Source organism: Gymnodraco acuticeps, unplaced genomic scaffold (assembly GCF_902827175.1).
Source record: "Gymnodraco acuticeps unplaced genomic scaffold, fGymAcu1.1, whole genome shotgun sequence".
NCBI lineage: Eukaryota > Metazoa > Chordata > Actinopteri > Perciformes > Bathydraconidae > Gymnodraco > Gymnodraco acuticeps.
Genome location: NW_022990814.1, coordinates 316 through 24,536, shown reverse-complemented (window position 1 = coordinate 24,536; position 24,221 = coordinate 316). Strand labels below are relative to the sequence as shown.

The window sequence follows — 24,221 nt, the reverse complement described above, 5'->3', positions numbered from 1 at the left end:
GCATTGAACCCCTCACACCTGCCCCCGGAGGAGGCAGGGGAGTCAGGTACCCGGAGGGCGCACGGTGGACGGCCAGGGCAAGGCCGCCACACCGCGCTGGAGTCAGAGTGCCCCAAAGTACCAGGCCGACACTCATATCCGAGGCTTCAATTAATGTTTCTCACCCAGCAAATGAGTCACAAACTGACCCGTAACCGGGCGTCAGTAGGGAGAACCGGGGGGCTGGGAAAGAAGATTGAGTTGAGGAGAGTTGATCCATACCGGGGGTAAAGCAAAGAAAGGGTCCAAAAATAGTGACTTGTAACCCGGGTAGAGAGTATGTCATCTCTCGGTCCTATCCTCCAGACAACATGGTAACGTGGGGACAACAGTACCTCCGGGCGCTCCATCCCGCTCCGGCATTCGCCGCAGCGGGGGGAGGAGGCATTGAACCCCTCACACCTGCCCCCGGAGGAGGCAGGGGAGTCAGGTACCCGGAGGGCGCACGGTGGACGGCCAGGGCAAGGCCGCCACACCGCGCTGGAGTCAGAGTTCCGAGTGTTGGAGCCGGGTCCCGGTGAAACGCAGGACGGAGCACCCGCAGTTAGGAGGAACCGACCGCCAGAGCACCGGCACGAGGCCGGGCCGGCGGAGGCCCTCCGATGGCGGGTCGCGTTTTTCATTCGATCAGTGAAAAATCAGGAAAATACTCTGTTATATTTTGGGAGAACCAGAGAAAAGGGGTGAAAATGGAGAAATTGTATCCCAAAATAGTGTCTCTTAAGGTGGATAGAGTCCCCTGACAACTCTCCTTACATTCCTCCAGAGTCAGGAAATACTCTGTTATATTTTGGGAGAACCAGAGAAAAGGGGTGAAAATGGAGAAATTGTATCCCAAAACAGTGTCTCTTAATGCAGGTACAGTCCCCTGACAACTGCCCTTACATTCCTCCAGAGTCAGGAAAACTCTAATGGCGCGTTTCCACTGCAGCGGGTAGCTCGCTTTAAGCGTGTGGTTGCGTTTCCACTTGGCCTAATTTTGGCCCGGGCTACTTTTTCACCTTTTTTCTGGCCCGACTAAATCGTGGTTCTAGGGAACAACCAGGCTGAGTCGGGCTGAGTATGCTAAACTAGAGAGAATCGCTGGCAAGGGGGCTACAACTACAACAAGATGAACATATTTGACTGTGATTTAATTGTAATACACGTTTCAAAATGATGCCGAAGTAACAACATACTGATACCGGTTAGTAAAAACCATGAATTAATGCTTTGACAAGTCTGCAGACAGACGGCAGGCGAAAACCCCTTTTAAAATGCGTGTTTTCTAAATGTAGCTTGGCTAAGCTAACGTTATATATGCTCCGACCGTCCACACTCACAACAACGGCCTATACAGACATAAATAAACCAGCGACTGTATTCGCCATGATACAGGCAGTCTGTGGTTTGTACTTGTTTAACTTTTGTCTAGTTTCTGAACAGATATGAGGAGCTGTGAGCTCTGAGTGCTAAGAGCTAACGGCTGTGTTGTTTTTCTGGGGCTCTCATTGAAGATGACGTCACGGCTCCGCCTACACTGCGTTACTATAGTAACTGCCCCAGTTCCTAAACTGTAATGGAAGTGCAGCATTAAAGTGAGCCGGGCCTAATAAGGCCTAACCAAACCGAGCGAGGCCGAGCGAGGCCGAGCGAGGCCGAGCGAGGCCTGCAGTGGAAACGCGCCATAAGTTATCTTTTGGGAGAACCAGAGGAAGGGGTGAAAATGGAGAAATTGTATCCCAAAATAGTGTCTCTTAATGCAGGTACAGTCCCCTGACAACTGCCCTTATATTCCTCCAGAGTCAGGAAATACTCTGTTATATTTTGGGAGAACCAGAGAAAAGGGGTGAAAATGGAGAAATTGTATCCCAAAATAGTGTCTCTTAATGCAGATACAGTCCCCTGACAACTGCCCTTACATTCCTCCAGAGTCAGGAAAACTCTAAGTTATCTTTTGGGAGAACCAGAGGAAGGGGTGAAAATGGAGAAATTGTATCCCAAAATAGTGTCTCATAATTCCCTGACAACTCCCCTTGAATTCCTCCAGAGACCAGTTCAAAAACTTAAAGTTTGGTAAGAACCATGATTGGGGTCCTCCAGGCAACAATTGTATCCGAGCCAAAGCACTCATGTAGCGGACACATTCCTCCATGATGTGAAACAGCCATTTTTTTTTCTAAGTGCTCTCAAAAACCGGGTTTCCGATTTCGTGCAGATGGTAGCTTGGAAAAGATGAATGAATTTTTTGGACGGAGGAAGGGAGGTCTCGATTCCCCTCTCCGTTGTAAAATGCAACGGGGGAGTGAAAATGTGTCCGCGGCTTCCGCCGGAAGCGCCGAAGACTTGCGCTTTTTTGAGCCCCTCCTCCGTTGGCACTTAGCCATTTTTTCGAGAATTTCGAAAATCATGAAATAGACCGGGCAAATCACCTATTTGTAGCCCCTCACAGAGCCCCAAACGACGGACTAAGCAGCTCCAGCATCTCTCCCTAACATGCGCACTTCCATAACATTGCACACCGTGAGACCCCGGGCCCCCGGACTTAAGCACTCCCCCACGGACTAAACCCAGATGTTCACACCCTACAGAACCTCATGCCCCTGGTTATCTTAAAGGGGGGGTGGATTTTGCGGTGCTTTACCGTCCGCCCACCAGCATCCATATTCGGCCTTATTCACAGCAGCACCACCCACCCTCCTGTGGAGGATGTTCTCATGGCCCTGGTAACACTTAAAGGAGGTGGATTTTGTGGTGCTTTACTGTCCGCCCACCAGCCTCCATATTCGGCCTTATTCACAGCAGCACCACCCACCCTCCTGTGGAGGATGTTCTCATGGCCCTGGTAACACTTAAAGGAGGTGGATTTTGTGGTGCTTTACTGTCCGCCCACCAGCCTCCATATTCGGCCTTATTCACAGCAGCACCACCCACCCTCCTGTGGAGGATGTTCTCATGGCCCTGGTAACACTTAAAGGAGGTGGATTTTGTGGTGCTTTACTGTCCGCCCACCAGCCTCCATATTCGGCCTTATTCACAGCAGCACCACCCACCCTCCTGTGGAGGATATTCTCATGGCCCTGGTAACACTTAAAGGTAATGGCTTTTGTGGTGCTTTACTGTCCGCACACCAGCATCAATATTCGGCCTTATTCACAGCACCACCTGCCCTGCTGGAGGTTCACACTTTAACTTTTTTTTTACCCTCCTCTGCATTACACATCCTCCCACACTTGAGCACTCCTCACTCGGACTAAACCCCTCCATGCACACCCAGAGTGCACCCAGAGAACAGGCTGCTTCACAGCACTTTGCAAGCCAGGAAAAGTGATTGAATCATGGGTATACATGTTTTAAATAGTCTGATACCTCCAGGGCGCATCACCACATTTTACAAGCCAGGGAAGGTGCCTGAATCCTGGGTAAACATTGTTTAATTGTTTAAGTGTTTTTAAATGCGTGAAAACAGTGTTTTGTCACTTTCAAAACTCTCCCGTCATTGACCGGAGAAATTGGGTCGATGTGGTATTCAATCTGACCGTTAATATTCCAGTGAGACGAAGTACGTACAATGACCGGTGTGATCCCATGTTAATGTTGTCCCAATACCGGAGCATTCCCTAACCTATGGTCATGAAGGATGGTTCATGACCGAAATAACGAGATCGCAGATACAAGCAGCCAAGATGGGTTTTCTCGACAGGGTGACTGGTGTCTCCCTTAGGGATAAGGTGAGAAGTTCAGTCATCCGGGAGGGACTCGGAGTTGAACCGCTCCTCCTTCGCGTTGAAAGGAGCCAGTTGAGGTGGTTCGGGCACCTAGTAAGGATGCCACCTGGGCGCCTCCCTAGGGAGGTGTTCCAGGCACGTCCAGCTGGGAAGAGACCAAGGGGTAGAACTAGGACCAGGTGGAGGGATTATATATCTTCGCTGGCCTGGGAGCGCCTTGGGATCCCCCAGTCAGAGCTGGTTGATGTGGCCAGGGAAAAGAAAGTTTGGGGCTCTCTGCTGGAACTGCTACCCCCGCGACCCGACCACGGAAAAGCGGGAGAAGATGGATGGATGGATTATTTTTAATGCATAACATTTTATACTATGCTGAAAATATACAAGCAGCATAAATAAATAAATAGTATTATGAACACAAAACTGTGGATGTGCTGACACAAATGTGATTGTAATGAAGCCAAATGAAACAAATATTAGCATATGCAGGGGTAGGCAAGTAAGTTTGGCCTTGAGCCAATTTTTTGCTGAGCCGCAAGATGGCGGGCCAGAACATAATCAAAGCCTAATTCAAGGAATTGATTTTGGTAAGAGGGCGCAGCGCCCCTGTTCCCCGGTTCAGGAAAAACTCTGATATCGCTGATAAGCCTCCCCATCAACACTCTGATGCGCAGTCAGATCCGCTGATTGGTTCACTGATGATATAGGCGCCCAATCCAGAGCCTCTGGCTAGACCCGCCCAAAGGGAGGCTCGTCCTCTCTAGCCCCATTTCAGTCCCAAAGCCAGGGCTATTATCTGTATTTTAACAGACTTATCTTTTAAATTGAGGTGTAGCCTATTTATTGTTCTCTTCAAAGTTTACTTTTCTCTGAAATTGTAGGGAGGATGGTCCTCCCTTTCCTCAATGGACGAGCCTCCACTGAGTAAAGTAGAGTTATTAACGCAGTGTTATTTAACATACTTTTATTCTGATAAGTAGGCCTATTGTCAAGTTCTCTGGGTTTTTGGCATTTATTTGAGTGTTTGACCACATTTGAGAGGCTTGAGGGACAACAGAGGACGCATGGACAACTGGAATCCTTGTTACTTTTCTTTATTTCAACTTTTCAAGGACATATTAGGATTCTTTCAGGTTGAAAACCTTTAAAAAATACCAAAGGACAAAATAAATCAATTACAGCATGTTTTGCTTTGCAATTTAACCTCTTAAGCCCCAGCCTGTTTTTCAGGTTTCAAGCTCGAAAATGACATGCCCAAAACAAAGGACTATAACTTAACTTCTAAAAGGGTTAAATGAATAATTTCTTTTATCAAAGCAAGGTCACATCTGTGAGTTGGATGTAGAAGTGTCAAAATCAATAAAGATGTTTCAGTGTCAGAGTAAATCCAGATGGAACATAGTCAAAAAGTGTACATTTTTGTCTCCGCCCAAATAAAACCCATTACTTATAGTGAAAAAAACCACCCTTGAATGATGGAGTAGTAGCCTAAAAGCTTTAGGAATCCAAAGTATAACATATAATAAGTACCCTCTATCAAGATTGAGGCAAAACAAGTGAGAATTTACCTTTTTAGAGAGATTTAGCAAAAAAAAGTCCAAGCGGACTAAGCTTTGGGCACATTTGGGTACATTTGGTTCCATCAGTGCCATTTAACCTTTTTCAGGTACCAGACTGTAAAAATCATTGTACAACATTTAATTATCACTATAGGTATTCATTCCATTAAAAAAAAATATATATTATTGTTAAAAATAAAATAAAATAAATAAGTGGGTGTGTGTGTGGTGTGTGTGGGAAGTTCCCTCTTTGCATGAGATGCATGTTACTTGCACAATAAAAATGAGGAAACTTAGGAAACATTTGACTCCAACTGGAGCAGATTTATTAAAACAAATTAGCAACACACTATACAACAAGCATTTTTTGGGTAAAAAAAAAAACTTTATACAAACCCTGAATGTTACAGTATTACTCCAGTAAGTCATGCCATGCCCTGTAAAACTTATTTTTGGTAGTGAAGCACAGAGGGACCTGACACTTCCTGCAGTACACAGGTGTCTTCACCCTTCAGTTGCCAGCATCAGAGCACCTCCTGCAGCACCTCCTGACCTTGGTGGCATCTTCCCCATAATACTCGGGCATCCAGAAGCCATATCCTCATCGCCTTCCTCACTGTGAAAACAAATGTGGAAAAAACAAATAGATTAATTCTCTGGCTTGTACTTTCAAAAATGTAACTCAAATCAGAAATAATTTCTCTACAACAACAGCAGAACATCAATTTTGAGTGTGTGAAATAACATTATATCACTCAAAATGTATACCGTGTAAATTATGTGAGACGGGGTTCATATAATCTGTTCAATATTTAATATTCTGTCTGTCATATATATGTGTGTATATATATATATATATATATATATATGTGTGTATGTATATATATGTATATATATGTATATGTATGTATATATGTATGTATATATATATATGTATATGTATGTATATATATGTATATATATATATATATGTATATATATATATGTATATAGAGCAGCTGAAGCCACGGACTGTTAATCGTTGGACCTACTCTTCTGCCGTGAATGAAAGAATTGATTATCAGTAATCATTTTAAAGTGACAAGAGACATTGGATTAACCCTGAGCAGCGTTTTTATTCCTTTGAACACAACTTTTGATCACAAAACAGCCAAGGTAAGACCTAATTATTGTCATGGATTTGAAAACTGATATTGTTTACTTGCTATGTTCTGGCTGCCAGCTCGGTTAATGTTGTGCCTGTAGTGATGGGGTGTATACCCATGGAATCTGTGGAATCTCAGCTTTCAGAAAATGTGTTGTTTGTGCGGAAAGTATGAATTATAAATGATCGTTTTTGTGAGTTATGAGCAGACATAGCAATTGCCCGTTTTTGACATGGGCTCATTTAGAGGCTTCTTGTGAGACTTCTTTTTCGAAAAACTTTTTTTTTTCGTATCGTCAGTTAGCCAAGTTTCCTCCGGTCAGATGGGTATGGAATATTAATAGTTTCATGAATGACACTTCAGATATAGCACTGTTGGTACATATATAGCATTTTCGGACCCGAGCTCATGTTTTGTTTGATTTTAAATACACAAAGTCTTGGCTTTCAGAATATGACATTTTTATTTCCAAAATCACACGATAAATAAATGTTTGAAGCTTGTAAAGGGAAGATGACAGCTCTCACTCGCCACTCTGCTCTTCCACAGCGCCGCTTCCCCTCCCTCCGCTGACAATATGAATGTAAACGGATATGTCGGGACAGAATTTATTTTACCGGACAAATTTGAAACTCACCGGTCATGTTTCAATAATAATAATAAGAATGGTGTAGCAGAGTTCCGTTAGCAGGTAATCACCGGACTATGACCGGATATACTGATGTTTAAAACTCAGTTAATGGGGCTCATTTTTATATTGCTTCAGTTTATAATCGTTACAGATCGAAAAGTTCAGATTCATTTTTCAATAAATGATTCCACAAACAACAAAAAACATCATTATTACATTCAAACAAACTACTTGTAGTAGATGAAGTACCTTATTCAAAAGTTTACATTAACTTTGAATAATAACACGGGAGAAACGGATGCTCTCTTTTCCCCCTCTCCCTCCCTCTCTCTCTGACAGCCCGTCAGTTTCTCATGCAGCTCGCTAAACAGTGGGCGGGGCTTCAGGTGATTATGCAGAGCTGCTTGTCTCTGTCAGACTCAGCAGCTGATCTGATCTCTCTCTCGGGTCCGGTTATACTTCACTTGCGTTTATGTCCATATCGATCAGATCCAGCTCTCCTGATCGGCCTTTATAGAGAGCACCGATCAAACTATAAAGAGTGAATATCGGCCGATAATGACCGGCGGCCGATCGATCGGCAGCTAACGTTGCTATGTTGTAAAAAAAAAAAAAATTTAAATCTCAAAATAATATTTTATTTTTGATTCTCAAAATTACGGGCCAAATATTATTGCTGGCGGGCCAACAATGGCCCGCGGGCCGCCTTTTGCCGACCCATTTCATTTGAAAATGAAAGGTCTTGGTCACAAAAAGTTATGTTGACCTTGGGTTAGGTCAACCTTCCCTCAACATGGAATTTCAAACTCAATATTTTTGCCAAAGTACATGTTGTGGAGAGTTGCAAAACAATATGGTCCTACTCCAGGTTGATGTTTCTAAATGACCTTTACTGTGTTTACATAGAGATCAAATAGATTGGTGCTCTTGAGAAGTAAAAAGAGTTTATAAATGAAATATTCCTGCGAAAGAATATTTCTCCAAATTGAAAAAAAATACAGAGGTCAAGGGATGACATGTTTTTCCTTATTTTAACCCCAGCAGCCCCAGCAGCCAACAACTCCCCCTAAATGGAACCCACCTCAGCAGCCCCAGCAGCCAACAACCCCCCCTAAATGGAACCCACCTCAGCAGCCCCAGCAGCCCCAGCAGCCTCAGCAGCCCCAGAAGCCCCAGCAGCCTCAGCAATCCCAGCAGCCTCAGCAGCCTCAGCAGCCCCAGCAGCCCCAGCAGCCCCAGCAGCCCCAGCAGCCCCAGCAGCCCCAGCAGCCCCAGCAGCCCCAGCAGCCCCAGCAGCCCCAGCAGACCCAGCAGCCCCAGCAGCCCCAGCAGCCCCAGCAGCCCCAGCAGCCCCAGCAGCCAACAACCAAGTACAGACTGATCTGAATCTGCGTACAATTTTCTATGTTTGACAGGAAATACTAAGTGTGCCAATCCCACAATATTTCCCCAGCTAAGTTCTTAGAAAATGTGTTAGTATTTCAATGAAATAAGATGTTCAGACATGAATGTTATAAATATATAAATTGCTAGTATATGTTACATGAATCCAGCCATCTAGAGAATGTTGAAATGCTTGACGTATATGCACACGCCACTAATTTAACTCATTTCTTTACATTTGACATATCTGCATGCTATAATAGTTGTTTATGGACGCTCCTCAATTCAGTTAAATGTTTGTATCAATGGCAAATAAGATAGGAAGAAGTATTTGTTTAGTCGAGCCCTGCTGCCCAAATACATGATGACCTGCACATTGCAGGTCATACAAACTCTGTGAAAGGTTTTGTTTTGGTATTGTACAAACAATCTGGAAATTCTGACATTCACGCTCAATGACAATCAGGGGGTTCTTAAGCATGGGTTGGATACTAATCAATACATATTCATGTTAATGCAACAGTGAGTTTACTACCATGTATGCTGTTATTATCTTCCGATGCAATATCTCTAGAATTCATGTTATTTGTCCACTGAAATTTCTTGTTTGGCAATCCATTAAATCTCCTTAGTGCATCACCACACACCACAGTCACTGGAGCTTGTGATTGGAAGTTATGGGTAGCAAATAGGATGTGAGTCCTCATCGTCAACATTACCAATAGGCCAACCTTATAAAAGTCAGCAAAGCACAATTTTTTATTCCACAGTAGTTGGTGTTCCTTTCGAATCAGTTCACTGTGAAGCCAATGCAATGAAGTTGATTTTTTCTTTTTTGGCAGTTGCCCTGCTTGGCTGTCTGGCTGATGCTCAAAATGTAAAGGAGCCCCTGCAGTGGCCAAAGTGGGCTCAGCTGCCCCAGCAGCCAACAACTCCACCTACATGGAACCCACCTCAGCAGCCTCAGCAGCTTCAGCGGACTCAGTGGCCACAGTTTCCTCAGCAGCCAACAACTCCCCCTAAATGGAACCCCCCTCAGCAGCCTCAGCAGCCTCAGCAGCCTCAGCAGCCTCAGCAGCCTCAGCAGCCTCAGCAGCCAGCAACTCCCCCTAAATGGAACCCACCTCGGCAGCCTCAACAGCCTCATCAGCCACAGTGGCATCATCAGCCACAGTGGCCTCAGCTGCCTCAGCTGCCTCAGCAGCCTCAGCCTCCTAAACAGCATCAGCAGCCTAAACAGCCAGAGAGGCCTCAGCTGCCTCAGCAGCCAACAACTCCCTCTAAATGGAACCCATCCCAGCAGCCCCAGCAGCCTTATCAGCCAAAGAGGCCTCAGCTGCCTCAGCAGCCTAAACAGCCAGAGAGGCCTCAACTGCCTCAGCATCCTCAACAGCCTTATCAGCCACAGTGGCCTCAGCAGCCTCAGCAGCCTCAGCAGCCTCAGCAGCCTCAGCAGCCTCAGCAGCCTCAGCAGCCTCAGCAGCCTCAGCAGCCTCAGCAGCCTCAGCAGCCAGCAACTCCCCCTAAATGGAACCCACCTCAGCAGCCTCAGCAGCCAGCAACTCCCCCTAAATGGAACCCACCTCAGCAGCCTCAACAGCCTCATCAGCCACAGTGGCCTCAGCTGCCTCTGCTGCCTCAGCAGCCCCAGCAGCCAACAACTCCCCCTAAATGGAACCCGCCTCAGCAGCCTCAGCAGCCAGCAACTCCCCCTAAATGGAACCCACCTCAGCAGCCTCAGCAGCCAGCAACTCCCCCTAAATGGAACCCACCTCAGCAGCCTCAACAGCCTCATCAGCCACAGTGGCCTCAGCTGCCTCTGCTGCCTCAGCAGCCCCAGCAGCCAACAACTCCCCCTAAATGGAACCCGCCTCAGCAGCCCCAGCAGCCAACAACTCCCCCTAAATGGAACCCACCTCAGCAGCCTCAGCAGCCAGCAACTCCCCCTAAATGGAACCCACCTCAGCAGCCTCAGCAGCCTCATCAGCCACAGTGGCCTCAGCTGCCTCAGCAGCCTAATCAGCCACAGTGGTCTCAGCAGCCTCAGCAGCCTCAGCAGCCTCAGCAGCCTCATCAGCCACAGTGGCCTCAGCTGCCTCAGCAGCCTAAACAGCCAAAGAGGCCTCAGCAGCCTCAGCAGCCTCAACAGCCTCATCAGCCACAGTGGCCTCAGCTGCCTCAGCAGCCTCAGCAGCCTCAGCAGCCTCAGCAGCCTAAGCAGCCTCAGCAGCCTAAACAGCCTCAGCAGCCTCAGCAGCCTCAGCAGCCTAAACAGCCACAGAGGCCTCAGCAGCCTCAGCAGCCCCAGCAGCCAAAAACTCCCCCTAAATGGAACCCACCTCAGCAGCCTCAGCAGCCTAAACAGCCACAGAGGCCTCAGCAGCCTCAGCAGCCTCAACAGCCTCAGCAGCCTCAGCAGCCTCATCAGCCTCAGCAGCCTAAACAGCCACAGAGGCCTCAGCAGCCACAGAGGCCTCAGCAGCCCCAGCAGCCAAAAACTCCCCCTAAATGGAACCCACCTCAGCAGCCTCAGCAGCCTAAACAGCCACAGAGGCCTCAACAGCCTCAGCAGCCTCAACAGCCTCAGCAGCCTCAGCAGCCTCAGCAGCCTCAGCAGCCTCAGCAGCCTAAACAGCCACAGAGGCCTCAGCAGCCTCAGCAGCCTCAGCAGCCTCATCAGCCTCATCAGCCTCATCAGCCTCAGCAGCCTAAACAGCCACAGAGGCCTCAGCAGCCTCAGCAGCCTCAGCAGCCTCAGCAGCCTCATCAGCCTCAGCAGCCTAAACAGCCACAGAGGCCTCAGCAGCCACAGAGGCCTCAGCAGCCACAGAGGCCTCAGCCGCCTCAGCAGCCTCAGCAGCCTCAGCAGCCTCAGCAGCCTCAGCAGCCTCAGCAGCCTCAGCAGCCTCAGCAGCCTCAGCAACCTCAGCAGCCTCAGCAGCCTAAACAACCACAGAGGCTTAAGCAGCCTCAGCAGTCTCAGCAGCCTCAGCAGCCTCAGCAGCCTCATCAGCCTCATCAGCCTCATCAGCCTAAACAGCCACAGAGGCCTCAGCAGCCTCAGCCGCATCAGCAGCCTCAGCAGCCTCAGCAGCCTCAGCAGCCTCAGCAGCCTCAGCAGCCTCAGCAGCCTAAACAACCACAGAGGCTTCAGCAGCCTCAGCAGTCTCAGCAGCCTCAGCAGCCTCAGCAGCCTCAGCAGCCTCATCAGCCTCAGCAGCCTCAGCAGCCTAAACAGCCACAGAGGCCTCAGCAGCCTCAGCAACCTCAGCAGCCTCAGCAGCCTCAGCAGCCTAAACAGCCACAGAGGCCTCAGCAGCCACAGAGGCCTCAGCAGCCACAGAGGCCTCAGCAGCCTCAGCAGCCTCAGCAGTCTCAGCAGCCTCAGCAGCCTAAACAACCACAGAGGCTTCAGCAGCCTCAGCAGTCCCAGCAGCCTCAGCAGCCTAAACAGCCACAGAGGCCTCAGCAGCCTCAGCAGCCTAAACAGCCTCAGCAGCCTCAGCAGCCTAAACAGCCACAGTGGCCTCAGCAGCCTAAACAACCACAGAGGCTTCAGCAGCCTCAGCAGTCCCAGCAGCCTCAGCAGCCTCAGCAGCCTAAACAACCACAGAGGCTTCAGCAGCCTCAGCAGCCTCATCAGCCTCAGCAGCCTCAGCAGCCTAAACAGCCACAGAGGCCTCAGCAGCCTCAGCAGCCTCAGCAGCCTCAGCAGCCTCAGCAGCCTCAGCAGCCTCAGCAGCCTCAGCAGCCTCAGCAGCCTCAGCAGCCTAAACAGCCACAGAGGCCTCAGCAGCCTCAGCAGCCTCAGCAGCCTCAGCAGCCTCAGCAGCCTCAGCAGCCTCCGCAGCCTAAACAGCCACAGTGGCATCAGCAGCCTCATCAGCCTCAGCAGTCTCAGCAAACTTGTGAAGTTGCTGAAAATCAAAAGATACCGTGTGGAGCTCCTGGAATCTCTACTGAACATTGTGAAGCTATAAACTGCTGCTATGGTGGAAACATGTGCTATTATGGAAAATCTGGTTAGTGTTTTTCTTACTCCTCAAAGAAATACATGTATATCTCTAGTAATTACAATGTGTTCAATGAGTATAGCATGATCCATAGTCTTTGCTTGTAATTGTGTTGTTTTCAGTGACCCTTCAGTGCACCAAGGATGGTCAATTCATCGTGGTGGTGGCCAAAGACGCCACCCTACCTAACCTCGATGTCGAGACAGTTTTCTTCCTTGGAGGTGGCGAAACCTGCAATCCTGTTGGCACTACTTCCGCCTTTGCCATCTACCAGTTCCCTGTCACTGCCTGTGGCACTGTCATGATGGTAAGGATTTTGACTAATTTAAATGTATAATGTCATTAGTATACATTTTCGTTGGGTAGTAATTAAAACTGAAATACTGCCAACCTACTGTAGGAGGAGCCTGGCGTTATAATCTATGAGAACCGGATGTCCTCCTTTTATGAAGTCTCTATTGGACCCAACGGAGCCATCACCAGGGACAGTCAATACGAGTATTTATTTGTATTTGTTTAACTCTGAGTGGTCACAACATGAAAGATGACTACTTCTGTTGCTACTTCAGTTAATTCTCTGCTAAGGCCTCAAGTATTCAGACAAATCAGTGGTATCAATAGAATACAGTGAATTTACCTTGAATTCTCTACAATGGTTTGGGGTTAGTTCATTGTGATATGACAAACTGCACTTCAATACTTTTCTGACTAACTGACTAACATAGACCTTATATCTTGTCTCAGGCTGCTTGTCCAGTGTAGATACATTGGCACCGCAATTGAGGCTCTAATTATCGAGGTTAGCATACTTCCTCCACCACCCCCAGTGGCAGCTCCAGGACCCCTGCGCGTGGAGCTAGTGCTGGCCAATGGAGAGTGTTCAGTCAAGGGATGTGTGGAAGGTTAGTGTAAAGGACATATGGTGTGCTGTCAGTCTCATTCGGCAGTGACTGTGCACTAACCACATTTGTTTTGCTTGAGCAGAGGATGTGGCCTACAACTCCTTTTACGTTGACTCTGACTACCCCGTCACAAAGGTTCTCAGAGACCCTGTGTATGTGGAAGTCCATATTCTGGAGAGGACAGATCCCAACATTAAATTGACTCTTGGAAAATGCTGGGCAACTTCGGATCCCTACCCTCAAAGTCTCCCTCAATGGGACTTGCTGATTGATGAGTAAGAGTGAATGTTGATTTTACTTGGAAATAGGCATTTATAAAACTTTCTACGAGGCTATACTCAAAACCTATTCTTCACTCTCTTTGCCATAGCTGCCCATACCATGATGACCGCTATCTGACCGCTCTGGTCCCTGTGGACGCTTCATCAGGACTCATGTACCCAACCCATCACAGGCGTTTTGTTTTCAAGATGTTCACATTTGTATCCGGTGGAGGTGTAAAGCAACAGGCTTTAATTCCTCTCAACGAAAAGGTATAAGATTTAACTATCTAAGACAAAGGCTTTTGTCAAGTTTAGTTTGTATATGTTTTTTGTCATATAACCTTCATAATTACGAATAATATGTAACGTTTTTTGACCAGGTGTATATCCACTGTGAAGCAGCCGTGTGTCAACCGTCTGTCGGAGACAATTGTGAACCTAGGTGCTTCAGAAGCAGTAAGTATAACAATAGGCGCGTTCACACCAAGTACTTTTCCCACAAAGGTTCCTGAGAACTCTTTAGTTCTCATGAACTAAGTACAGATCGCGTTCACACCGGAAATTAGTTCCTGGGGGTGGATTAGGCAAATGAAGCCGCTGACGTCACTTCTTCATCTTCTGCTTTGGGTTTACTGGCAGGCCGCAAATAACTTCACGGCGTATACTGCCGCCCAAAATCCCCGGCCGGAAGTCCCCGGAGTTAGGGACTGGCTTCAGTAGAAGCTGCTGGGACTCCTAGTGCCAATCGCATTCACACCGCAGTACTTTCCCTGAGGCAAGATTACCCTGACGTCACTTCGTCTTCTTCTTCTCTGGGTTTACTGGCAGGCCGCAAAACCACTTCACGGCGAGTAGAAAAAAAAACGAGAGAAGAAGAACTACACGGGGGGAGGGGGTATAAAGCCAACCCGCTGTATTCGTTTGTTTACTTTCCGACCTCAGACATGATGGAGTTCATAAGGGTAATAAGGGTAATTTACAAATAAAATACCCCATTATAACAATGGACTTTATCTTTATGTATTTATTATATATTACCCCCTCAGGCTGATTTTGGAAAAGGACATTAACCCTTGTTTGGTGTTTTTCCCTTATTTATCTAAAACAAATGACATGATAAATTACTTTTGTTTATGTGTGTAAGACTTGTGTTTCTGCCTGTGCCATTGCTGCACAAGGTTGCAACATTGTAGATAAATTCAACCACCGACACCTGTCTGCTCTCACATTCTTCTATTCTGCAAATTTGGGGTGGGACCATAGACTGTATATATAAAGGGTGGGACACAATAAATAAAGCTTCGCCAGTTTGTTTGTTTTATTGCACAGTCAAGACATAACAATAACGGCATCACGCTGTTCCAGGTGTGTCGTATGCATGTAAATTGAAGTTAAATAAAAGTGTGAAATGTAAAATAAAGTGTAAGTAGTTTCAAAACAATGTAACAGTGGCAATATATATAGCAGCAGACACACCTTAGTGCAAGTTAGGTGTCAGTATTCAAAAACAGTGGCAATATATATATATATAATAACAATAGAAAATCGTTACCACTCTTATTATTGTGGTCTTTAATTTTTTTATAGTCCTGCCTGAGTTTCTTTATTTTTACCCGGCATCCGTGTGCACTGTGCACGATTCCCAGCTCAAGTAGCTTTTGCGAACATCGCTCAAAATATTTGGAGTTGGGAACTGCTTTCTGTAGAAGCTGCTGCATCCCGTCCTCAGAGTAAATTGCCAGAAGCGCCGACACTTCCTCATCATTCCACCGCTCCGGTGTTGTAGTAGGTCTACGTGTGGTCATAACTGCTTTAAAGTACAAAAAAACTACTCGCTCAGGTGTGGATGTGGTTTTGTAGCGAGGAAAAAAATGGCTGCCTAAAAAAAAAAAGTCTAACGGGGCGTGGTTTGCAATTCGCCCAGCCAATAGAAATAGAATAGAAATTGGCACTCTTTTATCACCAGGTTCGTACCACCTCTCTAGCAGGGACTGAAAATTGCCAAAAGAGTTCCCGGCACTGAGTAGTCCCGGCGGTGTGAACGCGACATTATTGGTACTAACGGAACTAAAGAACCAACGTACCAGGGAAAGTCCTGCGGTGTGAATGTGGCTGCAGGGACTGAAAAGGGGGTAAAAAAGGTTCTCTAGAACTAATTTAGTTCCTGGGACTTTTTGGTGTGAACGCAACTAAATCGTAGTTCTCAGGAACCTTTGTGGGAAAAGTACTTACTATTCACTGTGAAAATATTTAAACCACCAATTTTATTTTTCTCTGAAGTCTGTAAAATGAACACAATGTGAGGCAAATTTATTCATATAGCACATTTCAACACAAGGCAATTCAAAGCTTTACAAAAATGAAAAACATTAATAGCATTAAGAAATAGTGCAGTGGAAACACATTATAAATGGCTTTAAAAACAGTCATTAAAAAGCAAAGAGTTTAAAAATAAACATAAAACAAGCTAATATAGAATAACACAGGTATGAAATACATGCATACAAGTTACAGTGCAGTGTAAGATATGAATAGTTCAATTAGAAGCAGCAGCAAAATGAAAGTATTTTAGCCTGGATTCAAATAGTAAGCGTTGCAGCTGACCTTCACATTTCTGGGAGTATATTCCAGATTTTTGGAGCACAATAACTAACGATGCTTCTCCATGTTTAGTTCTGAATCTGGAGACATAAAGCAGACTTGTGACAAACAGTAAACTATAGAGTCATGTTTTTTAAGTGTATGGCAGATGATTTGAAAATCAAAAAAGCTGAACATGTTTTCACCAAAGGTGTATGATGTCTGATGTCATCTTGTGTCTTTTTCAACCTCAAGTCTGACAGCAACTGACCATTGGAATGTATTTTACACAGGGAGAGACGTGTCTGTCCAGAAAGCCTCCAGAGAAGAGACCACTGTTGTTAGCAGTAAGGAGCTGGTCTTCATTCAGTAACAACATTACATTATCATGAAGTCTCCTTTTCTGATGTTTTGTGAAAAGTGATTGAGTTTCAAATAAATACCCAATTGCTGAACTATGTTTTCGAGTCTTATGAATTGACATTGACAATGGCATATTATGACTACTGTATATGACTCAACACACATGACTTCAAAGCAATGCAAACTTTATTTCCATGGCACATCTCAAAACATCTGCAGTTTGACCAAAAATAATCATTGTAAAACAATGCAGGACAACAGAAAAAAAGTTAAGGTGGGAAGCTTAACTCTATCAAAAGCAACCCGGTGTCACGGCAAGACGTGAACATGTGACGATTTACCATGCCGGGAGACGTGAAGATGTCACGATTTCGTCCCTTCCAACGTGACAGTTACACGGTATTGTTAACATGGCCCAACCAGTGGAGATATACCCGGAAATGCCAAGCAAATGCTACCCGACGGTCGGTTGTTATTGTCAATATTACTATAATAATGATTTACTTTTTAATAGTCACACTCGATTACGCCAATTTTCTTGTTGCCCCAGCTGGTCAACACCTCTGTTAGCAGAAACAAAGGCTACATTAAAATATGAAAAATAATACAAGGAAGACAAGAGACCACATTGCAGAGACATCTATTGTCCGCAATTACTTTTGAAAGGTGATGACAGATGATGGACTTTCTTTTTGTTGAAGATATTTTTTCTTTAATCTAAATTACATTTGTGATTGACAATCTTTGTTGTGATACTTTTATGAGCATAAACATTTATGTCATCAACATTTGGTGAAACCAAAATAGGCCACCATAAACATTGTGTATTCTTTCAAACTTTGCCATCTAATTTAAATTGAAACATATTTAACAATAAATTGTACAGTACATTTTGCTCTTGTAATCCACTGGAAATCCACCCCTCTGGTGGGATCAGGATAATCCAGTTGTTTGGGATCAAACTGACCCCAATCCTGTGTTGTCGGTTTGAACTACCCGTTTTGAAGATTTGATCCAGATTAAAGCTTGGATTTGATTTCCTGATTTGATCGGATATCAAAGTGATCCTAATCCTGTTTTTTGGTTTTTAACTACCCAAAATCCAATTAAACTATGCTATTTTAAGTATATAAACAATGTGATATGAGTGCACTAAAATATATATGTACAAGGTGAAAAACAGCACAGGGCTCAATTTGAGCAGCAGGTACACCATGTAGCCCAGTGCTTCTCAAACTTTTTTCAGTAGTGGACCCCCTTTGAAACATTTTCTCAGCCGAGTACCCTCTGACCGACCCCGAACATTTTTGATCGAAAAAGCCTATACAAATAATTCCAATATAGTGATGTTCCCTCAGTTTGTGATGTATTACCTCCTTCATGCATGCATTACAACAAACTAAGGATATTTTCATTTTATGCATGAAAAAAAAATAACAATTTAAAACTGATTTTTCCAAGGAGTTTTTCAACTGAAGTAATATCTGTTTAACAAAACCAATGAACCAATGAACCAATGAATAAACCAATGAATAAATATATTATGCAAAACTATAAAATACAATACACACATTTGACATGTTTATATGAGGACCCCCTTGGTGGTTCTAGGAATATTTTATATAAAATTGTGTTTTCTATTTAACTTATTGTACTAAGATTATTTTTGTAATCATGCATGGTATTTTTTTGATTCACTTTTTATTATTTTTTAAATCTCACGTATCCCCTGCAGTACCCCAACGTACCGTAAAATAATGCAGGACAACAGAAAAAAAAGTTAAGGTGTGAAGCTTAACTCTATCAAAAGATACATATTCTTAAGCCTGATAAGGTTTTAATTGATTTTTGTTTTAGAGTGTTGAATTTTAGAAATATTTATGCCTGTTGTTTAAACTCATCATTCCACCGCTCCGGTGTTGTAGTAGGTCTACGTGTGGTCATAACTGCTTTAAAGTACAAAAAAACTACTCGCTCAGGTGTGGATGTGGTTTTGTAGCGAGGAAAAAAATGGCTGCCTAAAAAAAAAAGTCTAACGGGGCGTGGTTTGCAATTCGCCCAGCCAATAGAAATAGAATAGAAATTGGCACTCTTTTATCACCAGGTTCGTACCACCTCTCTAGCAGGGACTGAAAATTGCCAAAAGAGTTCCCGGCACTGAGTAGTCCCGGCGGTGTGAACGCGACATTATTGGTACTAACGGAACTAAAGAACCAACGTACCAGGGAAAGTCCTGCGGTGTGAATGTGGCTGCAGGGACTGAAAAGGGGGTAAAAAAGGTTCTCTAGAACTAATTTAGTTCCTGGGACTTTTTGGTGTGAACGCAACTAAATCGTAGTTCTCAGGAACCTTTGTGGGAAAAGTACTTACTATTCACTGTGAAAATATTTAAACCACCAATTTTATTTTTCTCTGAAGTCTGTAAAATGAACACAATGTGAGGCAAATTTATTCATATAGCACATTTCAACACAAGGCAATTCAAAGCTTTACAAAATGAAAAACATTAATAGCATTAAGAAATAGTGCAGTGGAAACACATTATAAATGGCTTTAAAAAACAGTCATTAAAAAGCAAGAGTTTAAAAATAAACATAAAACAAGCTAATATAGAATAACACAGGTATGAAATACATGCATACAAGTTACAGTGCAGTGTAAGATATGAATAGTTCAATTAGAAGCAGCAGCAAAATGAAAGTATTTTAGCCTGGATTCAAATAGTAAGCGTTGCAGCTGACCTTCACATTTCTGGGAGTATATTCCAGATTTTTGGAGCACAATAACTAACGATGCTTCTCCATGTTTAGTTCTGAATCTGGAGACATAAAGCAGACTTGTGACAAACAGTAAACTATAGAGTCATGTTTTTTAAGTGTATGGCAGATGATTTGAAAATCAAAAAAGCTGAACATGTTTTCACCAAAGGTGTATGATGTCTGATGTCATCTTGTGTCTTTTTCAACCTTAAGTCTGACAGCAACTGACCATTGGAATGTATTTTACACAGGGAGAGACGTGTCTGTCCAGAAAGCCTCCAGAGAAGAGACCACTGTTGTTAGCAGTAAGGAGCTGGTCTTCATTCAGTAACAACATTACATTATCATGAAGTCTCCTTTTCTGATGTTTTGTGAAAAGTGATTGAGTTTCAAATAAATACCCAATTGCTGAACTATGTTTTCGAGTCTTATGAATTGACATTGACAATGGCATATTATGACTACTGTATATGACTCAACACACATGACTTCAAAGCAATGCAAACTTTATTTCCATGGCACATCTCAAAACATCTGCAGTTTGACCAAAAATAATCATTGTAAAACAATGCAGGACAACAGAAAAAAAGTTAAGGTGGGAAGCTTAACTCTATCAAAAGCAACCCGGTGTCACGGCAAGACGTGAACATGTGACGATTTACCATGCCGGGAGACGTGAAGATGTCACGATTTCGTCCCTTCCAACGTGACAGTTACACGGTATTGTTAACATGGCCCAACCAGTGGAGATATACCCGGAAATGCCAAGCAAATGCTACCCGACGGTCGGTTGTTATTGTCAATATTACTATAATAATGATTACTTTTTAATAGTCACACTCGATTACGCCAATTTTCTTGTTGCCCCAGCTGGTCAACACCTCTGTTAGCAGAAACAAAGGCTACATTAAAATATGAAAAATAATACAAGGAAGACAAGAGACCACATTGCAGAGACATCTATTGTCCGCAATTACTTTTGAAAGGTGATGACAGATGATGGACTTTCTTTTTGTTGAAGATATTTTTTCTTTAATCTAAATTACATTTGTGATTGACAATCTTTGTTGTGATACTTTTATGAGCATAAACATTTATGTCATCAACATTTGGTGAAACCAAAATAGGCCACCATAAACATTGTGTATTCTTTCAAACTTTGCCATCTAATTTAAATTGAAACATATTTAACAATAAATTGTACAGTACATTTTGCTCTTGTAATCCACTGGAAATCCACCCCTCTGGTGGGATCAGGATAATCCAGTTGTTGGGATCAAACTGACCCCAATCCTGTGTTGTCGGTTTGAACTACCCGTTTTGAAGATTTGATCCAGATTAAAGCTTGGATTTGATTTCCTGATTTGATCGGATATCAAAGTGATCCTAATCCTGTTTTTTGGTTTTTAACTACCCAAAATCCAATTAAACTATGCTATTTTAAGTATATAAACAATGTGATATGAGTGCACTAAAATATATATGTACAAGGTGAAAAACAGCACAGGGCTCAATTTGAGCAGCAGGTACACCATGTAGCCCAGTGCTTCTCAAACTTTTTTCAGTAGTGGACCCCCTTTGAAACATTTTCTCAGCCGAGTACCCTCTGACCGACCCCGAACATTTTTGATCGAAAAAGCCTATACAAATAATTCCAATATAGTGATGTTCCCTCAGTTTGTGATGTATTACCTCCTTCATGCATGCATTACAACAAACTAAGGATATTTTCATTTTATGCATGAAAAAAAATAACAATTTAAACTGATTTTTCCAAGGAGTTTTTCAACTGAAGTAATATCTGTTTAACAAACCAATGAACCAATGAACCAATGAATAAACCAATGAATAAATATATTATGCAAAACTATAAAATACAATACACACATTTGACATGTTTATATGAGGACCCCCTTGGTGGTTCTAGGAATATTTTATATAAAATTGTGTTTTCTATTTAACTTATTGTACTAAGATTATTTTTGTAATCATGCATGGTATTTTTTTGATTCACTTTTTATTATTTTTTAAATCTCACGTATCCCCTGCAGTACCCCAACGTACCGTAAAATAATGCAGGACAACAGAAAAAAAAGTTAAGGTGTGAAGCTTAACTCTATCAAAAGATACATATTCTTAAGCCTGATAAGGTTTTAATTGATTTTTGTTTTAGAGTGTTGAATTTTAGAAATATTTATGCCTGTTGTTTAAACTCATTGCTTAAAGGCAATACATCATGGTTTCCCATAAATGTACATTTACAATTATGGATATGGTATTTGGCTTTTGCAATTGTTGATTAATCAACTACATTAATGTTTTGTATACCATTAACAGAGACCAAACAACAAATTGCTCAAAAGCATTCGAAGCCTTTATTAAAGGCTTCTCAATTCTCTAATTTCCCTTCCTCGACTCCCCTCCTCGACTCCTATCCTCGTGTCTTAGTCCCGCCCACAAGAGATGCGAGCGGAGGAGTCGAGGAGGGGAACCGAGGAGAGAGGAGTGGAAGCAGCAGGCGTTTAGAGAAATGAGAACTCCTCTCCTCTGAGCGGTCATTTTAAAGAGACGTCCGTTAATGATGACAGGAGGCACAGCAGCCCTCTGTCTGATGGACAGAACTGTGTTCATGACCACTCATATATTTACTTTTAATTTGTTCACAGTGCGGTATAATGAGACAATAACAGGCTACTTATGGGGGGGGGGGGTGTAGCAGAGGCGGTATAACGTCAGTGCCGTTACTGTGTGAGCAGGCTGTCCTGTGTGGATGCAGGCAGAGCTTTGAAGCCTGCAAGCACACAGGAAAACAGTGGCATAAAATGGCAATTACCGTAGAGTGTTTCCGATGACATCACACTTTCCACTGGATAATAACTTACTGCAGCGATGTATATGTTTTAGCTGAATACACGTTTTTTTTAACCCTAACTGGTGCAGTTAGTCACTTATTTAACTGGTGTTATGTTCACATTTCGCACCCTTTGGTAATGTCCCGAGTCAAATTGACCCGGGACATATTTCAGGGTTTAAAAATAATACAGAACTAAATTCAACATGCACAATTCCTTATATATATTGTCTTTAACTCATTCCCCAACAATATAAATGAAATATATGATTAGTTTTTGAAAATACTCTTTGCTAGATCAAATGTAACAATGGAAGTGTCCATCGTTTTTTGTGATAAAAATGTAATTTATGTTAAAAAAAAATACACTGTAATAAAAACTAGGTTTACATTTTGCTCATGCTTTTCTAGAACAAATGTAAATGAAACATTTTTTCATTAACGTTTATTATTTTTAATCTGTCATATAATAATCAAAGCCCTGAAGGAAATAAAGCAATTTAGCAGCAATTGGAACACAAGAACCACACAGCCAAAAGTATTTGGCTGTGAAATAGAGGGAATGAAACATCCATATAAATGACATAGAACAAACACAAAGCAAATAAAAACAATTAACAGTCACTATTCATAAAATACAGTATATCTGAAAAATATATTGATGAAGTGACGCTGCAGAACATCATGTGAGTCAATGGGCAAGTCCGTTTAGGAAACACATGATGTACAGAACTTCTTCGTGTGTAGAGCACAGATGTACTTGTTGCAGTTGCTGCATGTAGTCTATGTCTTTCAGTCCTTTGAGGGTCCACAGACCACACAGCTGGCTGTGGGGGTCTTCTTGCGGCTGGCTGTGGGGGTCCTTCAGCGGCTGGCTGTTGTGGTCTTCCATGCAGCTGGCTCTGAGTCAAGTTCATCTTCCAATTTGCTGTCAAATTCTGAGTTTACCTCCACATTATCCTCATCTTCAGAAATGTCTTCCTGTTCCACTTCACCGTGTTCTTCTAATGCATTCCACTCACTCTCATCCATTATTAGCTCCAAGGCTCTGAGCAGAATATCTTTTGGCCATGTTGCTGGTAGATAATTGTAGTTCTGCACTATACACTGTAATGTGAGGTTATGTCGCTGTTTAGTCCCTCCTCCGGCGTGCAGGTGCGAGGGGGACAGTGCGAGAAAATGTAAAATGTTTATAATGTTCTAGGATAGTTTTGTGTACACACTACAAAGGGTCGAGGGAAAACAGGATCAAACAGCTTCTCTATGCATACAATTGTGTGTGTGTGTGTGTGTGTGTGTGTGTGTGTGTGTGTGTGTGTGTGTGTGTGTGTGTGTGTGTGTGTGTTGTTGTGTGTGTGTGTGGTGTGCGCGCGTGTGTGTGTGTGTGTGTGTGTGTGGTGTGTGTGTGTGTGTGTGTGTGTGGTGTGGTGTGTGTTGTGTAGTGTGTGTGTGTGTGTGTGTGTGTGTGTGTGGTGTGTGTGCCTGTGTGGTGTGTGTGTGTGTGTGTGTGTGGTGTGGTGTGTGTGTGTGTGTGTGTGTGGTGTGTGTGTGTGTGTGTGTGTGTGTGTGTGTGTGTGTTTTTCTCTGTCTGTCTGTCCTGGTATAGTATCCGGGTCAGATTGACCCAAACCTCTTATGAAGGACATAAATACGGGTGGGCATTTTTCCATAAGTGGAAAAAAATAAAAACAATTCCACATGTCCTTCACAATAAATAAGGCCCGGCCAATGAGTTTCAGGTTGAACGAAAATATCCTTATATTTTTTTGTATTCATTGAAAATGGAAATCGGGTCAATTAGACCCGAACACCACACAAGGGTTAGTGTTTGTTCTTTCTGATATAAAGTCAAGGTTGTAACTGTTTGCAGTAAAGTTGTGGGGCGCTGAACTGTTCCTTTGCATCTTTTGAATTTTGATACATGATAGTTAATTAATGTACTTATTGCAGCAGTACTGTTGTGCCACAATAATGTCACCTAATGTTATTGACTTAAAGTATTCATATTGTGGCTTTCCAAGTTAACATC

At 43.5% G+C, this 24,221-nt stretch overlaps 1 protein-coding gene across 1 annotated transcript; it reads left to right on the top strand.

Annotated features, from left to right (window-relative positions):
- Positions 1–350: 350 nt before the first annotated feature.
- LOC117557128 (glutenin, high molecular weight subunit DX5-like) lies at positions 351–16,674 on the top strand. Its single transcript, XM_034232817.1, has 10 exons — positions 351–469; positions 8,120–8,448; positions 9,304–12,483; positions 12,597–12,781; positions 12,875–12,972; positions 13,219–13,376; positions 13,459–13,651; positions 13,747–13,909; positions 14,020–14,095; positions 16,513–16,674. The coding sequence occupies exons 1-10, from the start codon at positions 351–353 to the stop codon at positions 16,590–16,592; spliced, it is 4,581 nt and encodes a 1,526-aa protein (XP_034088708.1). The 3' UTR covers positions 16,593–16,674.
- The last annotated feature ends 7,547 nt before the right edge of the window (positions 16,675–24,221 follow it).